Raw genomic sequence first — 25933 nt, 5'->3', positions numbered from 1 at the left:
GTCATTTTCAACCGTGAAAGAAGATAAGCACACTTGCCCCCCAACTGCCATCACTGTTGGAGTGACAAACACGCTGATGTTTAAAGAAACTTTGGTTGTCCCAGACCACCTTTCAAACTACCCCCACTAGAATAAAGAAACAGAGGCAAAGAGGCTTAATTTATTAAAGCACAAAGTTTGTTTTTTGTTTTTTTAACCTGTGCTCATCTTATAACATCTGTCAGAAGTTTAAAAGAAAAAAAGCAAACACCACACAACCACAACAACTATATTTGTTCACTTAACTCACCCTAAGCTCCCAACTGATACACAGGAGAAAGAAAAAAATGCCCTTTTCTAGCAGGTAACCTTATTTTGTAGATGGATGTCATAATCCACAAGGGAGTCACTCAACTGTCATAAGCATCCATCCCTTCACACAGAAATGTATCAGAAGATCTACAGCACATTTTTTAATTACTCACCTTCTTCAATGTTTATATTTACTTATGAGAAGACTGCCTGAAGAGGTACAGTAGACAGTCTGCTAGTATTGAAAACAGGCAAATGTTGACCTCTGCTCCTCATTTATTTTCCTACAAAAATAGTTTGTGACCTGATCTAAATTAGTGTCACGAGCTACACTCCATCCATTTCCCATTCTAGCTTAGAAATTACTTATTTAAAAGGAATGACCTTGCCACCATTTCAGAACTTGGCATTTGCCTGTGTAGAACTAAAGAAAAAAAACAGTGTAGACAGAAGCTAAAGATAAGGACCTTCTGGAGGAGACTTTTTATCCCCTAGCAGATTAATCAAATCACTGCATGAATGTCTAAAGTTGACTATTTTGACTTAAATATTTAAGAATAATATTGGTAAAAGCAACTTTAAAACCTGTGATTCCCCATGCTTCTTTAGTAAAGCAAAAAAGGCAATACCTTCATTACTGGAAACACAGTTTTTGTTGCCTAGTCTAGTGCACAGACAATAGCGCCTGTGTGTTTAAACATTAGCTCTGCAATCTGCATAGTAATTTCCATCTACAGATAATCCATTATTCTCAGCTCCTACATGAACAAAGAACTGCAAAACTATGCTCTACTACACAAATCCTTATGTTCCCAAAAATACACAGATTTATGAATGATCACAATCTAACAGAACCATGTAGCTCAAAGAAACCTTACAGAAGAGCAGCAGTTTTCTGAACCCATTAGTGGAATGAGAGAAGATAAAAAGATCAGCTGTAGCACAAGGGTAACATACATGCCTACCATGTGGAATATTCCAACCTCATTCCAGCTTTTGTGACAGATAAATCATTTTAGAACTACCTTAACTGGAGACTTCTTTTCCACATTAGTTATAGCATCTAAATACAAGGAAAGTACACATTGTCATGTGTTAGGTTCAGTTGTGTAAGCACCACAGAACAAAAACAAAGCATCATGAAAGATTATTAGCAAAGTTACAGATGAGGCTGGGAGCAGTTCCATACGGAGGAAGTCATCACTTATGATTATGTACACTTGTGAATCAAGTTTGTAAATTTTTGCACTTTTCTTTTAAAGACAAGAATATACATACTCAAAAGCAAATCTTACAGGCAGACAGAACAGTCCAGCTTCATGAACCTGTTTGGCAATCACATATTTTGAGTGACAGTGACAACTGCACACATCTTTCTTTGAAACTGACCATGTAAAAGCACAATTAAGGAAATGGCAGTGTAAAAAAATTAAAAAATAATAATTAAAAAAAAGATGAAAACAAACTCACATTCTGTTCTGCCAGCATGAGTCTCATGGCTTCTCAGAAGACTCGGAACAACTACAGAACTACAGCAAATCATCTTACTAGTACATCAGTACCAAGAGTAATCAGTAGTCAAAAATTCTGCATACTAAACAAATTATGCACAATGCAACCTTTGCTTTATGGAGTTTATATTTCAAAGAAAATGGTGAATGGAAAGAGAGAAAGTACTATAAGACCTGTACTTCAAAATAGGAGATATGACCAGTGACTATATAGGTGAACAGACAAAAAAAGTCTTAAGTTTTTCCAAATGTCCTTAAGAATATATGCTTTTTGCTATTATATTAATAATTATCAACACTTCTCATCATTCACACCTCTTATCTCTACACTGAGCACAAAATATTCTACAGTAGGTGACCTCAATAGTTTTGTAGAAATAACATAAAAGGTAAATTTAGCAACAACCAAAAAATCTAACCTACTTACATCTCAAAGCCATGGAAAATATTAAGTAACCATTCTGCAAACTCATACATTACTGTATAATCACTGTATTTGAGTTGCAGACAACTGTTTTCTTTCCTGCTCTGTAAAACAAAACCAGCTTTCTCATCCTTGGATGATTATTCCTAAATTTCAGTTTATTACTGAGATGATTTCATAGGCCATAACAAAAAGCATAGAGATAAGCACACACATTGAGTAAGCATTTCCAGAGCATTTTTATGTATATCTTTGTTTCAGCAGATTTCTTGTTTACCTAAGCTGATTTTTCAGGAGAAAAAAAGAGGATTTTTTCAATGTGATAGTTTTGTCGATGGGAGCCCTGAAAATATAGTAGTATTATACAAACGCTCCCAGTTTCTTAATTTTCCTAGTCTATAGATAATTTCAGTACATGTCTTTCCTTAACGACTCATTACTGTCCCCCATTAGCATCTGGTATCTCTGGAGCTCAAGCTCTGACTGCAACAATTCAAATTCTCAGAAGTACATCTCTGACTAAAATCAGTATTCACCTAGAAATAATCAACTCTACTGATAGTTAGTTGTCATTATGTATATCTGCACTAAGCGTAACAACTGTAGTATTTGACAACTCAAAGACACTTTCCTTTGATTTCTGAGAAGGATTTTATGCTCATGGATACTCACAAAATACAACTGACGAAATACAACTAAGTTTTACCTGCATCTATTTAGTTTAACTTACTTAACCTAAGCCTACTGCTCAATACCCTTAATTCCTAAAGGATAGGCAGAAGTTTTACAAAGTTGCATGTATCATTAATAAAGCAACACAAAAAGATCACCTGAAAAGCCATGACTGAAAGGATCAAATCTCAATACCTTAGTGATTTTTGTGAATAGAATCTTAATCTTGAGCAGTTGCATCAAATACAGAAAGACTTTATCTATACATTACTTATTTTTCAAATTATCAATATGTAAATACTGTATATTGTGTCATGCCACAAGATGAAAACTATATACACATTTCAGCCACATATGCCTGTTCCTAAGCATCACAAAGCGATGTTAATGTTTCACTCATTGAGGTTACTTTGCACAAGTAGATAAACTGAATCTGCTTCTTAGAACAATTAAAAGAAGATGAAGTTATTTAAAAGAAAACAAAAAGGTCAACTGAGTAAGAAGGGTTACAAGAATTGGACAGAGTAAGTCTAGAACCAACACCTTTAACTTTGATCCATGGGGCACAGGAGGATAACCATCTTGCCCAGGTGGAATGAACAACTCCCACTTCCCATATTCCATCTTCTTATATGGATGAGAAAATGGATTCCAGCCATCTGCAATATAAGAAATAATACTAAGTGTATTTATCTTAAGATGTGTCCAATTACGAATCAAAGGTATAACAGTGTTTTCTATCTGTTTCAGAATAAGCTTCAGTGACAGCAGACACAAATACTTTTATATCTGATACTACCATACACATTTTATTGAACTTCTTTTGAATGTGTAAGACTTTCACTAGGAAACCATACTCCAATTCTAATTTGACAATGAATCAGTAATCAAAAATATTATCTGTTGTGCAACAAAAAGATAATCTTCTCTAACAATATACAGACACCTTGAGTTTCAGAGAAAGACTAGGCTGCTTTCAAAGTAAGTTGCTAGTTGCTCTTACACAGCTGTTTAAGCCTGAGAACTGCCAATCTTTGAGGAACAAAACTGAAAGGCACAAATCAAACAGGCTAGACAATGCAACAAAAATAACTATGTAAGACAAATATTCTAGTACCTATTCATTTTACAGTAGAGAACAATGTCAAAACCAATGAAGATTTTATAATAAAACATTCCCCATGCTCAAAAACAGAAATACAATTAACTCAGTACTTTATTTAGATGATAGTTTTTAATCACAATTAAGGTATTTGGATAGTGCAGACAAAATACACACATTAGCAGACGGAAAGTATTTACTAAACTATTGCTTGCTTAACAGCAGAAGAGCTTGTATATTAGTAAGATGTAGATGGGTCTTCCCCCTTGGTTTTACTCTGAAGCTTCAATCAAAAAAATAATAAAAAAACAGTACTAACATCTACTAAGACTACTAAGACCAACATCAAACAAACAATACCTTAGCAACAAAGCAATCCTCCTTAAAAGAACATTAAAACTACAAACACTATATATAGTGTTTATACACTATAATACATATATTTAGTTTATTTCAGGGAATCTTAAAAAAGATGTAGAATACATCACTAGGATTTTGGGACTTGGAAAAAAGAGTTAAAACTGAAATTTTCTTTTAAACAGCAAACAGCTAAACTGTCTGAAATAAACAATGTAGGCAAAAATGGGAAAACAGAAAAAAAGATGAAAAAAGTAACAAACTTCTTAAGAAGTTGCAAGAAGACTGCTTTAAGGAACCTGTTAGGATTTATAATAGTCAAGACCTTCTGTCATGGTTTAACCCCAGTTGGCACCACACAGCCGCTTGCTCACTCCCCCACCCGGTGGGATACGGAGAGAATCAGAAGGGTAAAAGCAAGAAAACTCATGGGCTGAGATGAGAACAGTTTAAATGATTGAAATAAAATAAAATAAATTGTAATGAAAAGGAAAATAACAAAAAAGAAAGAAAGAAAACCCAAGAAAAATAGGTGATGCAAGTGAAAAAATAGCTCACCACCAACTGACCAATGCCCAGCCTGTTCCCAAGCAGCAGCCCCCAACCAGCTTTCCCCCTAGTTTATGTACTGGGCATGATGTCACATGGTCTGGAATATCCCTTTGGCCAGTTTGGGTCAGCTGTCCTGGCTGTGTCCCCTCCCAGCCTCTTGTGCACCCCCAGCCTCCTCGCTGGCAGGGCAGTCTGAGAAGCTGAAAAGTCCTTGACTTAGTATAAACACTGCTCAGCAACAACTGAAACATCAGTGTGTTATCAACATTCTTCTCATACTGAACCCAACACACAGCACTATACCAGATACTAGGAAGAAAATTAACTCTGTCCCAGCTGAAACTAGGACACCTTCTTATGGGAATTACTACCAACTCTTTCAGCCTTCTTCCTGCCCATAGATATCTGATCATCTCCATTGCTTTTCATGAAACTCTTTCCAGTTGAGCTGTACCTCTTGATTACACTGCCAAAACTGAACCAAACATGCCAGGTGATGACTCGCTAATACTGAGCAAAATAAAGTTAGAGCAAGTCTTAGGCACAGTCTCTATAAAATTCACTGGGGGAAACTGCCTGAAGTTGAGTTCATTATGCACACCAAGACCACTGAATTCCTACATTATTCAAAAAAAAATTCTCATGACCGCTGTTACAACCACCTCTCTTCCCTCCTTTAGGGGGAGGAATGGTTGCATCTCTACCCCTTTAAGCATCTCTGCTCTCTAGAGGCAGCTTTAACAATTCTGCCCAAGTTGCTTACACTTTTCCCTCTACCTGCTAGCAATACTAGATGCTCCTGTTAACCCTTCTTCTCAGCCACAGTCCTTCATTACTGGATGTCCACGGTTCATGACTTAAGAATAAATGCAAAGCAATACTCATCTGTCCCAGATAGTCCTACTTAAAACCTTTGTTTACTACTTACACCTAGAAAGGAACTCATTTAGGAAGGTTATAACAAAAAAATATTGCTTTGTATTAAGGCAAGAGGCATAAAAAGTTAAAGCACCCTGAAAACTGAAGGCTTCCTTCAAAGAAATGGCAGCTCAGGCTTCTCAGTTTTACTGCTTAGTTTTCAGATTTTTTGGCAAAACATAGCCAAAAATGTCTCAAGGGAAAAAAAAAAAAAAAAAAAAAAAACACCAACCCCCCCCCCCCCAAAAAAACAAAAAAAAAAAACCAAAACAACACCAAACCCAATCAACCAAAAACTGAATAGCAGACTATTCAGAAGTTGAAAACGTAAAGGCAAAAGAAATACCCTCATTTGAGAACAGGGACTTCAAGGACTCTGCCGATAGCTACAAACAGAAAAAGACTGAGAAGATTACCAGCAGAAGTTCAAATAATCAGCTTGAATAGGTTTTAGGAAAAAAGGACACCATCATGGAAAACCCATAAGCCATAGACAAAGACAAGAGCTTCATTACAAAAGTTCAGGCCTCAGATATGTCTTAATCCGACATGGAAGACCTCAAATAGCCTGGTACTTTTAGTTTCTCTCATCTCTGATTAGATCTTCCAAACACAGCCAATTATTTAAACATTACATCCTACCTCAGCAACATGAGGCACAAGAGAACTTCTTGCTCAGAACTACACCCTTAGCATGCCAAAGAATCATGAACTGAGCTTTAATCTAGAACTGAATTCAAATTATAATAGCTTGGATTCTACCATTTGTCATTAAAACTCAATTCCAGTGCAATACTTCCAGCTAAATCTTAACTTAAGTGACTTGTTCCATCTCCTGGTTTTGTTTTTACGTTGACAAGTATATAACCATACAGCTATGTGGCTCACGGCTTAACTTGGAGTTTCATATCAAAAATTAACACTCCTCTTGCTTCTCATAGGGGAAAAGAATACTTCTTCCATATCGACCAAATCATTCACTTGTTCCAATGTAAGGGCTGATACATTAGTGCAATGTTGTAACTATTTTTTCAAAAGTGAAAAAACTCCATAACCTGAGGTTGAATTCTCCAGTACAATAAACTCATCTCTTAGAGCTGTAATTCTGTATTTCTACATTCCACATACTTCTGATAAACCGAAGGATGCTCAAAGAGAATAGAGTCCAGCAAGCATTCACACAGCTTCCTTGAGGAAGATACCAAACAAATAGCAGTTCAGACAAGGGAAGGGGCATCAAAATCCCACTATCCCACAAAATGCCTTTATACCATTTGCTTGCAATATGAAACCAGAACATAAATGGAGATATTCTCTAAAGACACTATACTGTTCTACATAGTAGCCAATTAGGTCATCTTCCTTCTACATTGCCCGATTTCCAACAGCTCAATAGCAGGGTCATTAACATAATCTGCTTAAAAAGTGATTAAACAGCTCAAACACTGACATAGAAACAAACTTCTCAGATAGGATGTCTCCCTGGATATTAATAGCAGCTTATAATTCAGTCCACTGCCTTCAGTTGTCTGCAGCCACGGAAGTATAGCACTCATGAAATCTAGGTATTTTCCTATTAAAATCTTTGAAGAAAGTAGTAAGTTCAGTATCACATCATAGTAGTATCTAGACTCCATTTCAGTAAAAGTTTGAGTCAAGTCTGGGGAAAAAAAAACCAAACAAAGCCAACATTCTAAGATATGAAAAGTTTCAAGTCAGCTGTCAGATATCCAGATTATGAGGGCTAGTGGCTTAAGTTCCCCTGTCTTTGCTCTGAAGGAAGCCTGTCAAAACTTAAATAAGAAATAAACCTTCCCCCAAAACCAACCACCGCACCCTCCCTCTCTCCACCCTCCAGCCCCAGCAGAAGCCTTCCCCACTAGTGCAAGAAAAAGGAAGCAGAAACAAAACCAAACAGACATTCCAGAGTGATCAACATTTTAGATCTAACGTTAGCTGGGAGGGAAGGGAAGGCAGAGAAAAACAAAAAGGGAACTGAAGAACAGAAACCACAAGTATGACAATGTATTATATCAAATACTGCCTTGCAAATTAGCATATACATACTTACTCTTTCAAGCTTCTTAAAGCCAGTAACTTTTTTTTAAATTAAAATATTGTTTACAGATAACCTACTGAGTCTCTGCATGGCCAAATACATTTTTGAATGTTCTAATTCCCAAACAAATTCTGTGGGTTACCCTGAAAACTTGCAGTTCAGTGACTTACTTTGAAATAGCCCATTGTAAAGTAGCAATAAATTGCAAGTAGTCACTGAGTTCCTCAGCATACAGCAAACAAAAAATATTCAGTGTGTTATCACTGAGAGTTTTTAAGGTAGCTATAATGTTGATCCTGCCTCTAGTATCAGAAATTTAGCTGACTAATTGCCTCATACACTCGATTTACTGAGATGCTAAGAGTACTGATCAACAAATCTTAATGGTTTTGGATATTCATTTAATACTTTTCAGATAGAGTAAAGCATCATACCAGAATACCAACAGATATAATACCTTTTTCTCTCCAATTATGGAGTTTCAAAGAAGAGACAAAAAAGAACTCTGGAAGTATTGCGATTTTCTTCCATTTGTGTTTTTCTTTCTCCAATCCAAAAACGGATTTGTGTGCTATTACTAGATTCCAGCTTTTTTCAAGAATGCACAGTGATACCAAGAATTATTCTATAAATACAAGCTATCTCATTTATTACAAGTGTCTCAGAATGAGGTACAAAAATACCATAATTTGGGCCAAAATATCTTAATATCAAAGCTTTCATTGTCTGCTATAAGGCATAAAAGTCATTCACAAAAAACTTTACATTTGCAGGACTGAAGCTTCAAATGTGTACAATTACAGAAATAAATTAATCATTTTTATTTTAAGCACAGTTCATAATAAAGCTATTATCAACTGTTATCAGCTTAATAATAAATTCTGAAAGAAGTTTAAGTTCTCTGTAACACAGCCTGCACTTGCCATTATAATTTTTACAAGTATTTGATCCTCGAAAACTTATCAGATTAAATAGCAGGGGACACATATTAAAACCCATATTTTGTGTCAATTTTTGTGTCCTTCCATCAAACACCTAAGAGATTTGCAGACAACATATTAAGTAAAATACTGAGAAAACACTGCTATCCCCATCTCCTTACAACAGAGCGAAAAAAACAAAGCATGAATTGACTGTTTTTATGTTCTATACCATCATATTTCAGTTTAAAACCTAAAGAGCTGCTGTCATTTAAGTCCCGTGTTTGTTTCTTTGTATAAGATTTCCAACTTCCCCCACATGGTTCAATTACATTTCTCTTTATAAAAAGTTTTATAAAAAAATTCTTATTAAAAGCAATCCTGATACTTAATTTAAATACAATATAATCATAAATTTAGTTTGAGACTTTAACCTGCTTGAAAACTTAAAGGAAGGTTAAAGGGATTCAGTTTTAATTAAACATATCTGTAGCAACCTGAATCTAAATCTTAGGGTTTTGCAACCCAATTTCTCATCAGAATATTATTAAAGCTCATCTGAATTGAATGACAATTTTCCATTCCTCTAGGCTTTCTGAGTACATTATCTTCCCCTGTGGGAATGAATACTTTCCTGTGACTGATGAATATGATATATAGGACAAACACAGTTTTTCCACATTAAAATTAATTTCTTTTTAGTCTTTTGACTTCTTACTGCCACATTTCATTAGCATCTAGATACAACTACTCTAAGATATTAGTCCTAAATTTCTGCTTCATATGATATATTACATGAAATATTTTAAATGAAGTAGAGTTTAGAAAACCATTCCAGTTTTTAGCTACTATATTCTGGTATATGTGCACTTCCCCCACTAATCTGCCAAGCCAATTTACAAGTTATATCTTCTTTTCAAAATATTAGACATTAATTTCATTAAAAAGTCTGTTTTTTAAAATGGCCATCTGTTACAATACATACTTAAAACAAACGCATTCTAGTCTCCAACTGTATTGAGTAATTTAACTTAAAGACTATTACACCCATCACACCACAAAAACCTTGAGCAATGGGTGGGGTTGCAGTGAGTAGAGGAGGGGTAAGGAAGAGAATTTTCTGTGTGTTTGTACATATAAAGTTGAGCTATTAAAATAACCTCATCTCGTCTTGCAGTCAGTATTGATAGCTGAAATCACTATTATCTAGCAGTAGGTGAACTATACTCGTGATTCATTATTCAGTTTTGAATCAGAGGACATATGCGATTCCCATATTAAAATTCAAGTACTACACTAACCTATTTTATCAATGTCTATTTCCATGAAAAGACAAGGACTATTTCAAGGAAAGCTACTCTATCATTCACTAGGTTAACCACATCAAACAGGATCATGGCTGAAAACAGCACTGCACTGACTTTTCTGTTCGTCTTCTGCATCAAAACCAAATATTTTTATAAAAATAACCATTGTCTGTAGACTCAAATTATCACAGTGCATAGTGGACACAAACCCTCCCATTGAGTTCTTAAAGAAAAAGAGAAAACAGAAATTTCTGACAATTAAAATAGATGTATTTTATGACTGTGTTTGGAAACTGAAGCACAACGTGAGTATTTAAACTCTTTTGCTTATTCTATTTATTAGTGTATTGATCTTAGGACTATTGAAAAAAACAGTACTAAAACAGATAGCGATGAAGCACTGAAAAAAATCTTAGCAATGGATCTGAAAAACACTGCCAGGGTAGTCCATTTATTTCTGCGCACATTGTTACAGAAGTACCGCAGTACTTTAGAAAGCACCACCAGATACTACTATGGCATACGTAATGAGTCTTATCGTTTTGAAGTTATACAAGCACATACAATTTCAAGTTCATTACTTCTTTCCTCAAATACAGCGTTTGTCCTTTTAATAGTTTCCTCAAACAGGGCTAAGGAAGAAGGAAAACTCAACATTTAACTTTTTGTTTAAGCAGAAGTAGTTAACTGCCTCAAATTGGCAATTCATATACTTTTTGGTAATATAAATACACACACTGAACATTCACCAGATCAGTATTTCCACAAAACAAAAGTTGGATAAATAACACTGCATACTTCTGAAATGCAGTTAAATGAACAAAATAATTTCACAGATAAAGTCCCAGTTCACTAAGAGCCAGCAATGAAATTCCTAATACTTTTGCTAGACTAACACCTAATCCTGAAGAAGGGATAGAGTAGAGAGGTGAAAGGGAAAAAAAGAACAAAACTCCTCAAAACCCCCCCAAAAAAGGAGAGAGTAGAATTAGTATTGCAGGATTTAAGAGCAAAAATGCATGTCACTTCCATTTAAGAATTTGCAGAACATGATTTGAGTGTAGCTAGCATTCTGAATAAGGAGCAAATGTATAATTTTGTCTCAAGTTCAAAGTGAATCATCTTCCTGGTTCTCAGAGTAAGCAATGCAATTCCTCCATGTAATCCTGCCACCATCCTGTTCTGCTAACATCCTTCCTTCTCCTCCCCTCAGAACAGAGCACCACCTACTCATTCACAAGTAGGTTAGTTTGATTTTAGGTTACCATTTTCCAGCAGGACTTTTGTCTACACTCTCATGATGAGTGGGAATTCCAGAGGGCCTTGGTCCTTGGGCAACACTGTTGTTAGATCAGTAAAAGAAGATAAAGCAAATTATTCTACTGTTATTTCTTCTTCTCTGCATACAGTTTTATAGATGCTTAACTGTAGAGCTTCAGGAAGAACCTCAGGTGGTTTAGACACAGCCTAAAGTTGCAGTGTGATCAGACTAGAACCTTTACATCGCCTTATGGGTATTGAAAAAAAAAAGATATGCCTAATACTGACCATACAACAGAAACACGTACATTCTTAGGCTACTACAGTGTAGAGTAAAATATTATTAGATTAAGCCGTGACATACATTTTTACTATCAGAATTTCATCATTGCTACAAAATTGTCTTTAAGTGAAAAGGATACTCATCTAAAACATAGTGCAGGAGAGAAGAAATTCCTAAAAATACTTACTGAAGTCACCTGCGAGAAACACTGCTTCTGCTCCCGGTGCCCACTCTTTGCAATATATTCCACCATCGACAAATTGGTTAACGCCAAAGGTTTTGTAACTTTTTGAAAATTTATCGAGGCCTCCTTCATTTTCCTCAATGTTCTTCAAGCGGTTATAAAACAGAGAATACCTTTCAATGAAAATAGATAAGATTTTTTTAGAAAGTTTAGTAAGTACCTTTCTTACATTAACAAGTGTAAGAACATTAAAAAAATATTGAGACACACTGTCACACTACATCCTAAAACTGTAATATCAGGTTCACTGTCCTCTACAGAAAAAGAAAAAACATCAAATACAACCATATAATTTTTCCATGGTTGTTACACAGTGCAAAGTTGCAATCTTCACGTTTGTCTGTACTTTCTCTACTTTATGGGAACAGTTTGCACTTTTAAGTCTAAGACTACAACTCCTGATTGGCAGTCAAGAAATCATAGTATAACTACACAACAGGAGAACTTCGCACTCTGAACAGCCTAGCACTTTTTCCTCCATCTTATTAATATCAGCCACAGGCCTCCTAGGGAGAATTGTATAGGTCTGCTACATCTCTCACAGCCAGTTTTAATAGACAATCTCAGGACACTAAGTTTGCAGTACAGCATATAAGTATGGAGAAACTAGTCTGGCACTTGCAGAAAGCAGCTCCTTAGACAATCTCTTTACAGAGACCATCAGCAAGACTTTGCAGTCCCCTGACACTTCAATGATTTGGAAAACAAAATTACCACTTCATGGAAGTAATTATTTGGACCATACCCTACTTATACCAGTAGGGCTTGAAATGCCCTAAACCTCTAATGTAAGAATTTGCTAGTAACAGCTTGGAGGTTTTCAACACGTTTTCTCAAAGAAGCTCCTGACAATTCAAGAAACACACATCAGGTATACAATATAAACAAGAGGGTCAACTTTAACTCCTAAAATGTGAGCTATTATGTGAAGAAGCACAGCTAAAAGCTTCAGTTAAGCATTTAATTAATGCTACCTGTATGGGTTTTTTGTTTGTTTTAAATAAGAAATCCCCAATGTAAATTAGAAACATGTTTGTGTTCTCCATAAGTGGAAAAGTCTTCTGAAATGTATAAAAACTAACAACAATCCCAGCAAGAACATCTTGTCTGCCTCATTACACTTACTGTATTCTGAAAAAGGAAACAGAAACAGTAAAGAAGCAAAACAGCACTATGGGATGACACCTCATTGGTTTAAAAGGAAAAAAAAAAAAGAGAGGTAGACTGTTTGCAGTGTCAGGACTTAGACCTCGCTCTGTGATTTGTTTTAAAGTTTTGTTTTAGAATTAGCCCTTCATTAGTTCAAAGTAGAGGATTAAAATGTCTATTTACTGGTTAAGGTAAAATAACATTACTTGTATTAATTTAGAGTACTATGACTGCTTTCAAGGTTCATCTCCCAGCAAGTTTTTATTATTAAGACTGATGCTTACTTTTAAAGACAGCAAGATTCCAAAATGTCTCAGGATACACTATAGCAAATACACTTAAAACTTTTGCCCATCCACCTGCATCATTCCTTTAAAATTTGCTCACAGGTATAATCCTCAGAAGTGCATTACTAACTACTACTGCTCTGATAATCAATTTCATCTATAGTTCTTGAGGAAGAATATTTTGTCAGATTTCCAAGTATAAGTTTATTACATATATACACAAAACCAGTTGACTGACTTCAGTTTTAACCAACTGCAATCACAAAGATTTATATAAATAAAGTTTAATACAGAAACACAGAGCAAGTCACAAACAGTCTCAAAAGTTCAACATATGACATTCGGTAAAGTCAAAATTACTCCATTATTGAATGGTTCTCCTTGGGAAAAAAAAGTCTTTTGATTTGTATAACTTTAAATTTTAAGCCTTCCTTTAAAAATATATTGGTTCTATTATACAAGAAGGTAGTGCTATCTGCAAATTCCTATTTCTCAGCCATACCTAAGCTGTTTCAAAATTGCTGCCTGTCGCATGTATTTATTTTTAACTAGTTCCACTGCTACTGAAGCAAGAACCCTTCTGTATATGCTATAGGTAGCTGTTGTAACTCCAGAAAAGATCTAACTGAAGCAATGAGTTTGACACACTTAAAATAGAAAAGGTATTCTGGAATAGGTTATCTGCTTAAAATTAATCTTTTTCTCCCCATTCTTGGTACAAATACTTATTCACAGCTTTAAGAACACCTTTGGCTGGATGGGGTATTTCCCACATTCACGAAGAAGTGGAAGAAGTGGTAAGCTTCATCTTTAAACAAAAGTCAGTCATACAAATCTTTGAAAAGTGCAGAAGAAGGAAATGATACATTTATTAACAGAGAAGAACAGCAGGTCACAGAGAAGGACTGAAATCTCTGCAGAGAAGAAAAAGGCTATGATATACTTCATAAAACCTGGAGGCACACGCATGCTGATGTCCTACTGCTCTTCCTCGATGAGTCCTCCCTGACAAAGAAGAATCAAGCCCATTCATCTCATTCCAAAGAAATAAGCATCAAACAAATTCAGGATTTGAGAGTGGCTTTATGGGGTCGGAGGGATGACAATGGACTTTCAGAAAGCAATTATGTGATTTATATCTTTGGGAAATATCACTGACAGTAATACACACGTTGTAAGCTCTGGATTCTTGTTACAGAAGCACTGAGAGTACATCCACTGTTTCAATTTTTGTCTTTCAGTAGATTCAAAGTTTAAGCAAACAAAGACACCATGACACTTAATATATGAAATGATGGTGAGTATTACTGAAAAAAAAAAAAAAATTACTCTTTTTGCTCACTTTTCAATAGTGGTGAGCAAGATTACATGCTCAATAAAAATCATTTATTTTGGAGGATGGGGGGGTCAAGGAAGGGAGCAGATTTGAAAAGTTGTTGATCGGGGATGTAAAACACTATTACAATAATAGCTTTTTATATAGGACAGATTTTAAACAAGTAATACAGCATCATGTACACTGAGTAACAATGCTCCTTCAATTTATACACAAGCACACTGCTTGTCATAGAGCAAATTAATTCAGGTATTACTGTTGCATCATCATTGCAGAAATCATGATTTCTGAAACAAGTGCTCTCCATAATTGTTTTTAATTTATAATCTAGAAAGTATTCGGATTTAATTTTTTTAACCACCTCCTGGAATTATCAAATATAGATTTGTAGTTTGCTCAAAATTCACAAAAAAACCACCAGCTTCTGAAATGGATCAATTACTTGTGCTGTGAACTACTCTAAAAACTCCTCTCAGGAGATGAAACACATCTGGACACAGAACAAGGTTACTTGTCATAGAAGGTCTTGTAAAACAGCAGAAGCATAGTTCTGTATCCTGTTGCTGCTTTAAAGGAAAGAAGATTGAGTTAAGCGCATGCTCATGATCCAGATTTAGGAAACTTAAGGTTTTGCTTTCACATAAATTTTGGCTTTCATTTCTACATTACTGAAGCTTGTTAAACATTTTTTTTATCTTCCAAACTGAAACCCTAGGATTACACAGAAAACAGGAAAAAAAATTTTTGTTCACCAATTCCAAAGATTTATATTGTTCATTAATAGCATACCAATGTTTAAAGAGGAGAGACAGACATGAGATTGTTAAGACAGCATTCGTGATCCCCTCAACACTGAAAGTTATGTCATGTTCAGTTATGCATATATAATCACATGACATATATAGTCAGACAGGCTCTGGACACATGGGACACATTTCAAAGGTGAGACAATCTTGTAAAATTCTGGAGATGTGAACAGAGTCAACAACAGCGTCCAGAGCAATAAGTCAGGACAAAAGGCTGACTTCTGCCTTCATACTTTTCAAGTCTTCACAGCTTAATGAGCAACTGCAAAGTCATAAGATTTTTCTACCTACTTCCCTGCACTTCCCTGAAGAAGATTACAAGGTAAAAAACTGTACCCAGGTATGCCTTGAAAAGTACAACCATTACCTTTGGGGAGAAAAAAAAAAAACCTAAATAGAGCAACAACAGGATCCACAGAACTTCAGGTACAGAGGGTCTGAAGTAACTGGAAAAAGTTGTACATTAAGTTGCTCACTATAGCCAGGTACAACACCACACATCTGACAAGTGCAGAAGGGGGCTGCTTTTGGTGTATTCCTTGCTCCTGGAGTTAAAAGCAAGCTTTTTAATTCCAAGTTCCATATCCATTCATGTCACCTCTGCTAACAGACCAATGGGGTTTAAAACTAAAATAACAAAACTAGATGTTTTCAGACTTACTGGAAAGAAAAGACTTCACAGTCTTAGCATTTCCCCAAGCACACATACACCCAGCTTGGAACAAGACATTTGGTAACAGAATAGCTCTTCTACAGCAGCTACCCCCAACCTTACTGTGAAACACTGGTAATCGTAAACATCATTTGAAACAGGGTCACAACAGTCTTTTCCTATTGTTACATTCATAATTTGTAACACAGCATTGCTTTAAATCCCATGCTTTATATGCAGCTTTGTTTAAAGCCCTACAATGGAAGTGTAGGAATTGGCTGACTTTCTGTAAAAGCAGGATTAAAACATCAAACATGAATTAGTATAATGGCTATCCAGAAAGCAAGTATCTTCCCAATAAAATAACCTTCATAGTGAAGGAGTAAAGACAATATTAACTCAGAAGCCACTTCAACAGTTTACATTTCAGGTGAGCTCTTATTCCTCACACTTCTGTCACTAAAACACCCTCAAATATTTTGTCTTATGGATACCTAGAGATCTAAAACTTGTACAGTAGAAGTATACAGTTATCAGAGAAAAATATAGCCTGAAATCTTTCAATTCATTGCAAAGCTATACAGTTGTTATCCAAAGAAATAATGTTCTATTTATTTGGTAACCACAGTATACAAAACCCTCCTGATGCTACAGTTCCTATCACCACTGACTTCATTCAGCTATTGATGCCATTAAAAGTCTCAGGCACATATTAAAATTAGTAGCTTCAATATGGAACATAAGAATAAAAAAGTTAGGCCTCCCCTTCCTCCCCAAAGTCAACTGCCTTAGTGAAATAGGACTTTTGGCAGACTATTGAAGTAGTCTGGTGGTAAGTCAGAATACTGAATTAGGGCTCCACATAAAGCCTTCAAGTCTTTATTCTTCCAAGGAACCAGAGATACTAATTCCTTCCTGGCCACCTTATAAAATGATGAAAAGGTACTCAAATATTTAAAACTTTTATATTTAATCAGACAAGCTTCAGTTTCTTAGGCATCACAGTAGTCTAAACAAACTACCATAACCAAAAAGGCCTTAGCAGCATACAAGATACACTCATTTAACCTGTTTGGTGCTGAACTCCAAGATGGCTGCAAAGCTTCAAGACATTTTATGTCCATTCTCATACCTTTTTATGAAGCTGTAGTTATTGCAGTTTATAGAACAGTCAATCAGCTTAATTTAAGACCTGTGGTGTCAATGCTGAAAGTAATCATTTCAGTCCCTCTTCTGCTTATGACGCTCATTTTAGTAGCCATTCATCTTTTAGAGTCTTTTTGTCCACACCAGCTTTTGTGTCAATTTATTTCTACAGTATTGGCCCCTTATTGATGCTAATTTATTCAAAATATGAAAGCAAATAGGAAAGACTTTGATAATGGTATCTGGCATCCATATGGAAAGCCCAATTCTGCAGATATGAAAGGGAAAAGGATATGAAAGAAAATGCCCAGTAAGATACTATCTGTAGCCAAATCCTCCCATGTTTCCAATAAATACAAACATTTACAGTAATGTCAGTGTTAAAGATAAAGCTACAGTCCAAAAGGAAAAAAAAAAAACCCTCTCAGCTACATAAGTCTGTTACATTTCTTCACATTTCTTCTTCTAATGTAGGTGTTCAAAAAACCTAAAATATCAAAAGCAGAAAGGGAAAAATGGCTTGTTTTCTCCCCTTCCTCCTCATTTAAACAATAAGCCTTAGCAAAAAAAAAACTGGTTTAGATTGAGATACCACTTATCCTATTTATCCGCTTAATCCTGAAGCCTCTTAGGGGAATGCTGCCTCTTATTTTCAACCCACCACTCTTCCCTTCCACAGAAGCAGCTGTATCAGCATTACAGTAAAACAAGGAATAAGAAAGCAAAGGGGCCATCAAATCCTGTCCTGTACCATCAGTTACCACCAGACCATCGTGAACAACCCTATTCATAAAGTTACTGAGGTTTCTGAACTCCATTTTCAAAACTGTCTTGGGTCCCCCTACACTTATTACTATGACTAGGAAACTGTTACAGTGCTTTGCTGAAATCATAGGATCTTCCTAACATCCCCACACAGCAGCTCTGTTCGAGGGCTAACATACCATCACCCTGTGCTCCAAAATTACACTGACATGAGATTCTCCTGCAGCTTTCCAGTCATAGTACTATGAGGTAAAGAACAGGGCTCTGCTGACTTCTCTGAGTATTTTTAGTTCGGGAGTTTTGATTTTAAAGCATTCATACGTCTTGTAAACAAAAATGCAAACCATCACACCTCTGGAACAATATTGAGAATGCATGCTGTGCTCAGAGTTGTTGAATGAAGCTCACTGTGACAGTGCAGGAAGACTGGGGCCAGTGGTGGGGAAAAAAAGTCGGGCAGTGTGAAACTCATGCACCTACTGATGTGGACAGACCATCGAAACATTCCCTGTTTTGATATAGACCCACTCTATCTTATGATCCCTGTGAACAATCAAAAGGGTTAAAAAACTATAACAAAAACCCCACATCATCAGTGTAGATGCACCATGCTTTCACCAACTTAACACCATTTACAGATTACTTCTCTATAGGATGAGGAATAAACTGTCACAATTTTTAAAGGTTTATTTTTCTACAATAATGTATTATTCATATAAAGCCACACTTAGAAATTTGGCAAATAAGAAATTGAAAGTCGCCAGTTTTAGTTCTGAGTCTACTGCAGGGACATGAGAAAGGATTAACAGCTGGTTTTGAATTATATACCAAGAGAGACTCAGGAGCTGCAGTTCTCCTCCTGATATCACAGGCAGTCCATTCTTTAAAGAATTATGTCAAAAATCTTGCAATGCTGTCGTCAAGTAGCAATGATGGGTATCATCCAAGTGCCTACATTGAACATGTAAACAGCAACCACTTCTTTAAAATACCTTGATAGCTATGGAAGAAGAGGAACTGTTGGAATCTGAAGATGTGATGTTAACACTTGGGTCAAACTTTTGTACTAAAGCAACTCTTACCACTACGCATCTAGACAAAACATGTTCATCTGCAGCAGTAAAATTTGCCCAGAAAACTATGTTATAAAAACAGACTCCCCTGTGGTCTGCCACAACCCTCAGGGTACCTAGTCAAATTCAACAACCAACATGCTAGGGCATTTCATAGAGCCTGCCTATAAAATAGGCATTCCTGCCTCCAAATTTGATCTGATACATCTATACAGAGCCACAGGGTCCAGGCTCACTGGATCAGGGGCACTAGCTTTTTGATCTCCACACTGCAGTTCACTGTGTGCAACAGGTATCTTTAACCACCATTAGTAAATCACAGAAGTGGTAATTGCCACCTCATGAAGCACAGCTGTAAGGTCTCTGATAAAGACTGTGCTGTACTCCACTGAGTTCTCCTGGAAAGCCAGAGTAGAATTAATTTATTCCAAGGTAGTCAAAGCAGAAACACATGGCAATATGAAACTGGACAATCTCGAAACAATCATCACTAATAATGCCCACTTCTATTCCTACTGTGACCCCTACCACTTCAAAGAAGAAAAAAGGAAATAAAAAGATGAAAATAGAAGTTGAAAATGTAGATGCAACACCTCTGAGTATTTTAAAATAAAGAGCATGGGGCTGTTCACAAATTACCTTTTCTAACAGTGCTTTGAAGATGCAGTTAAACACTTTCACCAATACCCAAGCCAGTGCAAAGTCCCTGCTCAGATTAGCAAGTCCCCAATTCTCATCTTCTCCTTCACTCTGTAGTTAGTTATTCCCTCAAACTGTCCTCATTCAGCTGCTTAAGGGGATGGATTGAAGGAAGATAGGAGTAGGATGGATCAAGTTCTTCCTAAAGCAAATTTCTGCAGTCCAGCAAATCAAATGCGTCAGACCACACTGAACTAGAATTATGCGGCAGAAGCAAATTCCTGATAGCAGTTGCTTCTTCAACTTCATTCGCCACTAGTGAATCAAAACAGAAGCCTTGGCTTTTATTTCATTCTTTTCTCCACCTCTCTTTTCTCAGTTTTCATTTGCCTGTTCAGAGTATTACACAAAATAATCACACTTAAGGAAAATAGTAAGTAAAGGCACAGTAATTCTCAGGTAGGTACGATTACTTCAGTACAGGAGATTTACTGTATTTTAAATTATATCAACTTTATAGTTTTAGATTATTAACTTCCACTTTCTGAATAGAGAAGTCCTGTCCCATTCAGGTAATCTTTTTAATATACATTTAAATATATTAAGCAACACCTGAACACATGTAACCTTTAAAGTGTTAGAAAAATTCTGAGAGATACACTCTAGAAGTACAGGACAGTGATGGCTGATGTTTACACAGATCCAAAGAGACAATAATTTAATTTTGCTTTTCTGCAGGGTAAAAGTAAAGATAAGATCATGATTTCAGAAACATGTCACAAGAAGTGTGTGCATGGCTAAATCTGAGTTTCCCAGAGATTCTAGTTGCTCTATTATTCACTACAGAAGTACTTTGCCCCTCTCCCAAGTCATTTAACACACATTTTCAGCTGAAGATTAAGAACTCTGCAGGTTGTCCAATGATATTAACTTCCTTTCAGGTGTAATAAAATTAACTGTTATCCAAATAATTTGGGGATACAGTTATTCCAATAAGGAACTTGCACAGTTAAACCATTTCTGTTACAATTCCTACCACAGAAGTGCTTTATTACTAGTTACTAAAAAGACCACCCAGCAGAGAACTCTCTTAAGAGTGAGCAACAAAGGCAAAAATTTCAAAAGCAACTTTTCCAATTTTTCTCTACTCTGCCGGTAATTAATGCCAACATGCAATTTTTCATTACTTCCTTTCCAACAGACAGGACAGCTCTGCTCTGCACATGTCTGGTCTCCCTAGGAGATTTCTTTAAAATTTACCCAAATTAACAGAGAGAAGGCAAGAGATTCAGTAGTGTCTGCTATTGCTGAAGCCCATGACCATAGTGGCTTTTCAATAGCTACATCCAAAAAGCTCCTTCAAGTAAATGTATTAATTTGAGTGCCCTTAGAACTTCTTTTCAACTAGAATAACTCTGTAATATTGGAAGCTACACTGGAAGTGGAAGAAGTTTTAAAAAAGAAATGCAATGGCACCCACACACACCTTCCTTCAGTAGTTACTTATAATTTCTGTGCACTTTCCATGGTGAGCAAACAGATGAAAACTCCCAACTCTCTTTGGATGTTCCATGATTTCAGTATGGAGAGGTAATGCAGCTTTGTGTCTCAAACTAAATGCAATATCTTAAAAATCAAGAAATATTTGCTTGGGGATAATTAACGAGTAATCACTTGCTCTGTTGAAAGTTATTCGTACAGGACAAGTGACTGATTCAGCATCAACTTTTTTTCAAAATAATTTAAAGTGCAGTGACACTCAAGTCAAGCCCTAACAACAACATACAGTCTAGTACATAGGAGCATGACAAAACGTGAAAACTGGCAGAAAACAAAAAGAAACTACAGTCTTTCTTGATGTCCTACCAGCAGTTGCTATTACTAACAGAGATGTAAAGACCTATAAGCTAGGAAGTCTAATAAAGATAAATACCTTTCAGTAGTATTTTAGCAAGAAAATTATTTGCTTATTTAAGTTCTGGCACTGTGCTTTCTGCACAATACAGGGGACTAGAAGCAAGCCTCTTCCCTGCTTTAAACATTAGGATAACTTAGTGGCTTCACCAGCATTTGACAGCTGTAATGTTTTTGCCATCAGCTTCATAACAAACATACCCAGTGCTCAATTTGGAACCAAATGCAGGAGTGATTACAAGATGTATCAAATGCAAACTTAATGCAATCGTTTAGTAATAATTGCTCCACTGACTTATCTAAAGCAATCCCACTTATAAGAACACCCTTCCCCACAATATCTAGAGGCTCTCTTACCCACATTCACATATGTTTATTCATCTATCACCTCCGTCAGTTTATTAGAAACACATGGATGCACCTCACAGGGTAAGTGAAAAAAATTACTAGTGTTTAGAATGAGCAAGAGGCAATTTCTTTCTATCAGAAGCCTAGCAAACTACTTAAAGACATCAATTTAAGCAAGAGAGAAGAAAGAGAAGTGTATACCCAAGTATTAACACTTGCTACAAGAAAGTTGTTTTATCTTTTACCCTCTATTGAGATAAAAGGTATATAGTTACTTTTTTTTTTAAACTAAAAGACACCCCCAAAAACCTTATGATACTAAGCTGTGTCACAACTTCCCACAACAGCACAGCTACATATTCTGTATCTGCCAAAGCACTCAAGACAGCTTCCCTATCATGAAGGAACAATCTAAATCAAACAGCAATTACAAAATAATGGGAGTTCTGTTTTTCTTTGTATATAAGGAAAAAAATTTACCAGTAGCATACTTCATTTATTTTGTTTTACACATCTGAACATTTATCAGATAAACACTTTAGCTATTAGATTTCTCCATTTTATAGTCAGTCTCACTATTCTGCTAAGTAGTCTTAATTATGCATGAATTGTACACTAAAATCCCTCTTTTAGCTACAATAATTTGCTTCTCTGTTGTGGCAATATCCAAAGTTGACAGAGTTTTTTTGAATTAACATGACTACAGAGAAACTCCGTCATATTTGAGCAGAAAGCTACAGAAGCGTAGAGAGACAGATTTCTTTCACAAAATCAGTAGACTAAGACTGTGTTAGCTCATGTTTCATATTACACAAGAGAAAATAAACTGAAAGGTCAGTTGAACAGTTACAGCATTGCCCTTTTCCAAGGTAATCAGCAGAGCATGTAGCAAAGACGTGAACACAAGCGTGACTGGAAAGACAGTAGCTGATAAAGAGGTTTTTGCTACCAAAGTATGTGGGACAAAATACCACTCTCTAAATGCCCATTGAGGAGTGTGGCATACTGCAGGCCTTACTTCAGTAACTCTGATTTATTACTTTAATTTGAAATTGTGTTCTTGTTAAACATTCAGGTTTTCATATTGCCAAAACACACTAGAATATGTAATACTGAACATTAATCACATTCTCAGGTAAGCTACGGGAACAATATCATTATTACTTTGTACTAGGGACACAACACAGTCAAAAATTCATCTGGTTTACTAATGTATTTTTGCTTTAAGTACACAAATTCTACTTGTTATTCAGTACTATTTAACTGGAAACTGTACGGTAAATTTTCACCCCATATTAAAAGCATGTATTTATTAGTGGAGCCTTCCAAAACAGCGTCTACTCATCATATTAACACATGCTTAAAAACACCTTAATCTGGAAACAACTCACTCAAATGTTTTATTTATCAGAATTATTTTTAATGAAGCGTATCAATTCCCATTTGATCCACTGCTAACTATTTCTAACAGACTATCCTCATATTAATAGATATCAAGGCCTAGTTAAGGGATAGAGTCAGTGACTCCCACAGAGCTAATACAAAGTTGGAATCAAACACAAACTAAAAGCTGTTGCTACACAAGAGGCTTCAGGGGAAAAAACTACAGATCTTCTTAAAAAGAATTTAACATGCCTTTTGGTGGGCAAATGTTATTACCTCTTGAAGGTCTTCAGTAACCTGAAAGCATCAGTCCATACCACTTCTAAAGCAATTATTTGTGTGGTAAGAACCAGCCCACACACCTCCTATGGGTTTTAAAAGCTCTGTGCAGAGTGACAAGATAGTCTGGACTTCAGTAACTATTTAATTTCATTTTAGTTGTTTAAATAAAGCTATTTTGAATGTTGTGGAGGTTTGGTTTTTGGGGTTTTTTTTGTTTTTTTATTAGCTTGCCACAGCAGTAAACATAAGCAGCCATCTGTTTCTTTTCAAATTTGGATTTCAACTCTGCTGCATCAGTTTGGCTTCCACATTCTTAGTAATGCTGCAAGTAACATTAACTGGCATAAATGAAGCTCAACACAATGCTAAGAAAGACTTAATCTCTCTAAATAAACACCCAAGAAGTTAAGAATCAAACGTTTTAGTTGTCTACCAAACAGGAAAAAGCTTTTAAGTCAGAAGTCACTTCTGATTATTTCAAATAAAACACCAGATATTCCTCACTACCTTAGCCACTCAACCCACTTTAGTGGGCACATTATGTATTAAGAATTGTTATTTGAATTTCCTAACAGAAAACTATGCAGCTGCTCTAGCTGCAATGAACTTCATTGTTAATTTCCGTAAGTCTTACTCTACCTCCTTTTAAATATGTTCCAGAAATTAAAAACAAAGTCTTGATTTAATGGATCAGATCAATGGCTTGTATATTCAAGCAGCTCACTATTTGAAAGTTGTGTTAGAAAGTTAAATAAAAACTTTCTCATCCCCTTACAACCATCAAACAAACAAAAATCCCCCTTACTGCAGGGTTGTTTCCTTGTTAAACTTTAAACAGATTTAAATGGATAGCCATCTTAAGAGGCTGTCAAAAAGATGGCTTGAGGAAAGGTACCCACAGCAACACCCAGCTTCTTTACTACCACAAACCTTGCTCCCTGTAACAGTTTTCTGCTCATCTAGCATGACCAAAAACCTACAGTATTCCACCTAATTAAATAACTCTTTAAATCCTATTAGTTTAGCCTCAATTTTAGGATGTGCATGTATTCATACACCAGCTAAAGAAAAGGTGTTTTGTTTTCCCTCTCATGCACACAAAATATACTCCCTCCCAATCTAGGTTTCTTCCTGGCCTTTACGTATTAGTCACCCACTTTTAGATTACCTCTCTGTATTTTATTGTGAAAAACACTTCACAGTACTCCAGGAAAGAAAAGCATGTGTGAGATTTTTTTTTTACGTATAAAGAACAGATAGAAAAACAAGTATTAAACACAGGATGGGAAGGAAGGTATACTTTTGCTTTGGTTGCTAGCCATTGTGCCAGTTTTGATCAGTCCTCACTGGTTTGATCAAGGAGTGTTTTCTATTTAGACTCAGTAGCTGTATGGAGCTATTCATATAGACCATGCATTCAACTCACCAAACAAAGCCTGGTCTGCTAGCTGGGTTCCCTGTAACACTGATGAAGAAAAGTAGCCCTTCTAGAAGACAATTTTAAGGAAGAAAGCCTTACCTCCAGTGACTGGAAATGAAAATAAGATCTGGAGAGATTTGGGGGTAGAAGGAGGAACACCACCAAGCTACTTTACCTTCTACAGTATCACACCAGCTTCAGGCACCTTAGCAGAAGCACCACATTGGCTTCACAGCACAAGTTTGTCTAAATTTAACTCTTAACTGTTTTCACTGAAGACAGGCCCAACAAGGAAAGCCAAGCACTTCAAACATTTATACAGTCCACAAAGCAAAGAGTTTATAATTTAGTATCAACGTACTAGAAGTATAATTAGAACCTTGTGTACTTAAGAAGCATGCGTAACTAGTCCCAGGCAACCAAAGTCTATTCCCACAGAAAATGAGCAAGCAAGAAGCATGTGTTATTGTTGCTGCTGCTGTGAATAGTTGTATACAACAGCTTACTTCATTTGATTGAGCATTTCAAGGTGCAGTCTAAAAGCTGCTTTTTCAGTAAGAATGAGTACAAAGATAAGAAATACTAGTTGTTAACCAATTTGCACCATCATCTAAAAAAGAGAACTATAAACATCAAATTCTCAAAGTTATTATACTGAATATTCAAGCCTCTTTAGAAAAGAGTTCAGATTTTACATAGTCCAGCTATTCTTCTGAAACATTGAGATACTGTATCTCCTAGACACAATCTTTAATCTGACTAAAACTACATGAATTGCTGCATGCCAAAAATTTAAGCACTGAACTGCAGAAAGAGCACTCAGCAGTTGTTGG

At 35.9% G+C, this 25933-nt stretch overlaps 1 protein-coding gene across 4 annotated transcripts in view; it reads right to left on the bottom strand.

Annotated features, from left to right (window-relative positions):
- The window catches only part of GBE1 (1,4-alpha-glucan branching enzyme 1), a 175821-nt gene that overhangs the window by 125386 nt on the left and 24502 nt on the right, over positions 1-25933 (bottom strand). For all 4 annotated transcript variants that reach the window (XR_003924175.2, XM_030019620.2, XM_030019621.2 and 1 more), the window contains exons 2-3: positions 11844-12013; positions 3442-3557 (exon numbers count right to left, since the gene is read on the bottom strand). Coding sequence is in view for 3 of the 4 variants with exons in the window: in XM_030019620.2 (XP_029875480.1) it covers positions 3442-3557; positions 11844-12013 (286 nt within the window). In the remaining variant the exon portion in view is untranslated. The remainder of the gene's footprint in view (positions 1-3441; positions 3558-11843; positions 12014-25933) is intronic.

The sequence above is a fragment of the Aquila chrysaetos genome, chromosome 7 (assembly GCF_900496995.4).
Source record: "Aquila chrysaetos chrysaetos chromosome 7, bAquChr1.4, whole genome shotgun sequence".
NCBI lineage: Eukaryota > Metazoa > Chordata > Aves > Accipitriformes > Accipitridae > Aquila > Aquila chrysaetos.
The sequence above is the reverse complement of the archived record's forward strand: the minus strand, read 5'-3'. Positions and strand labels throughout refer to the sequence as shown.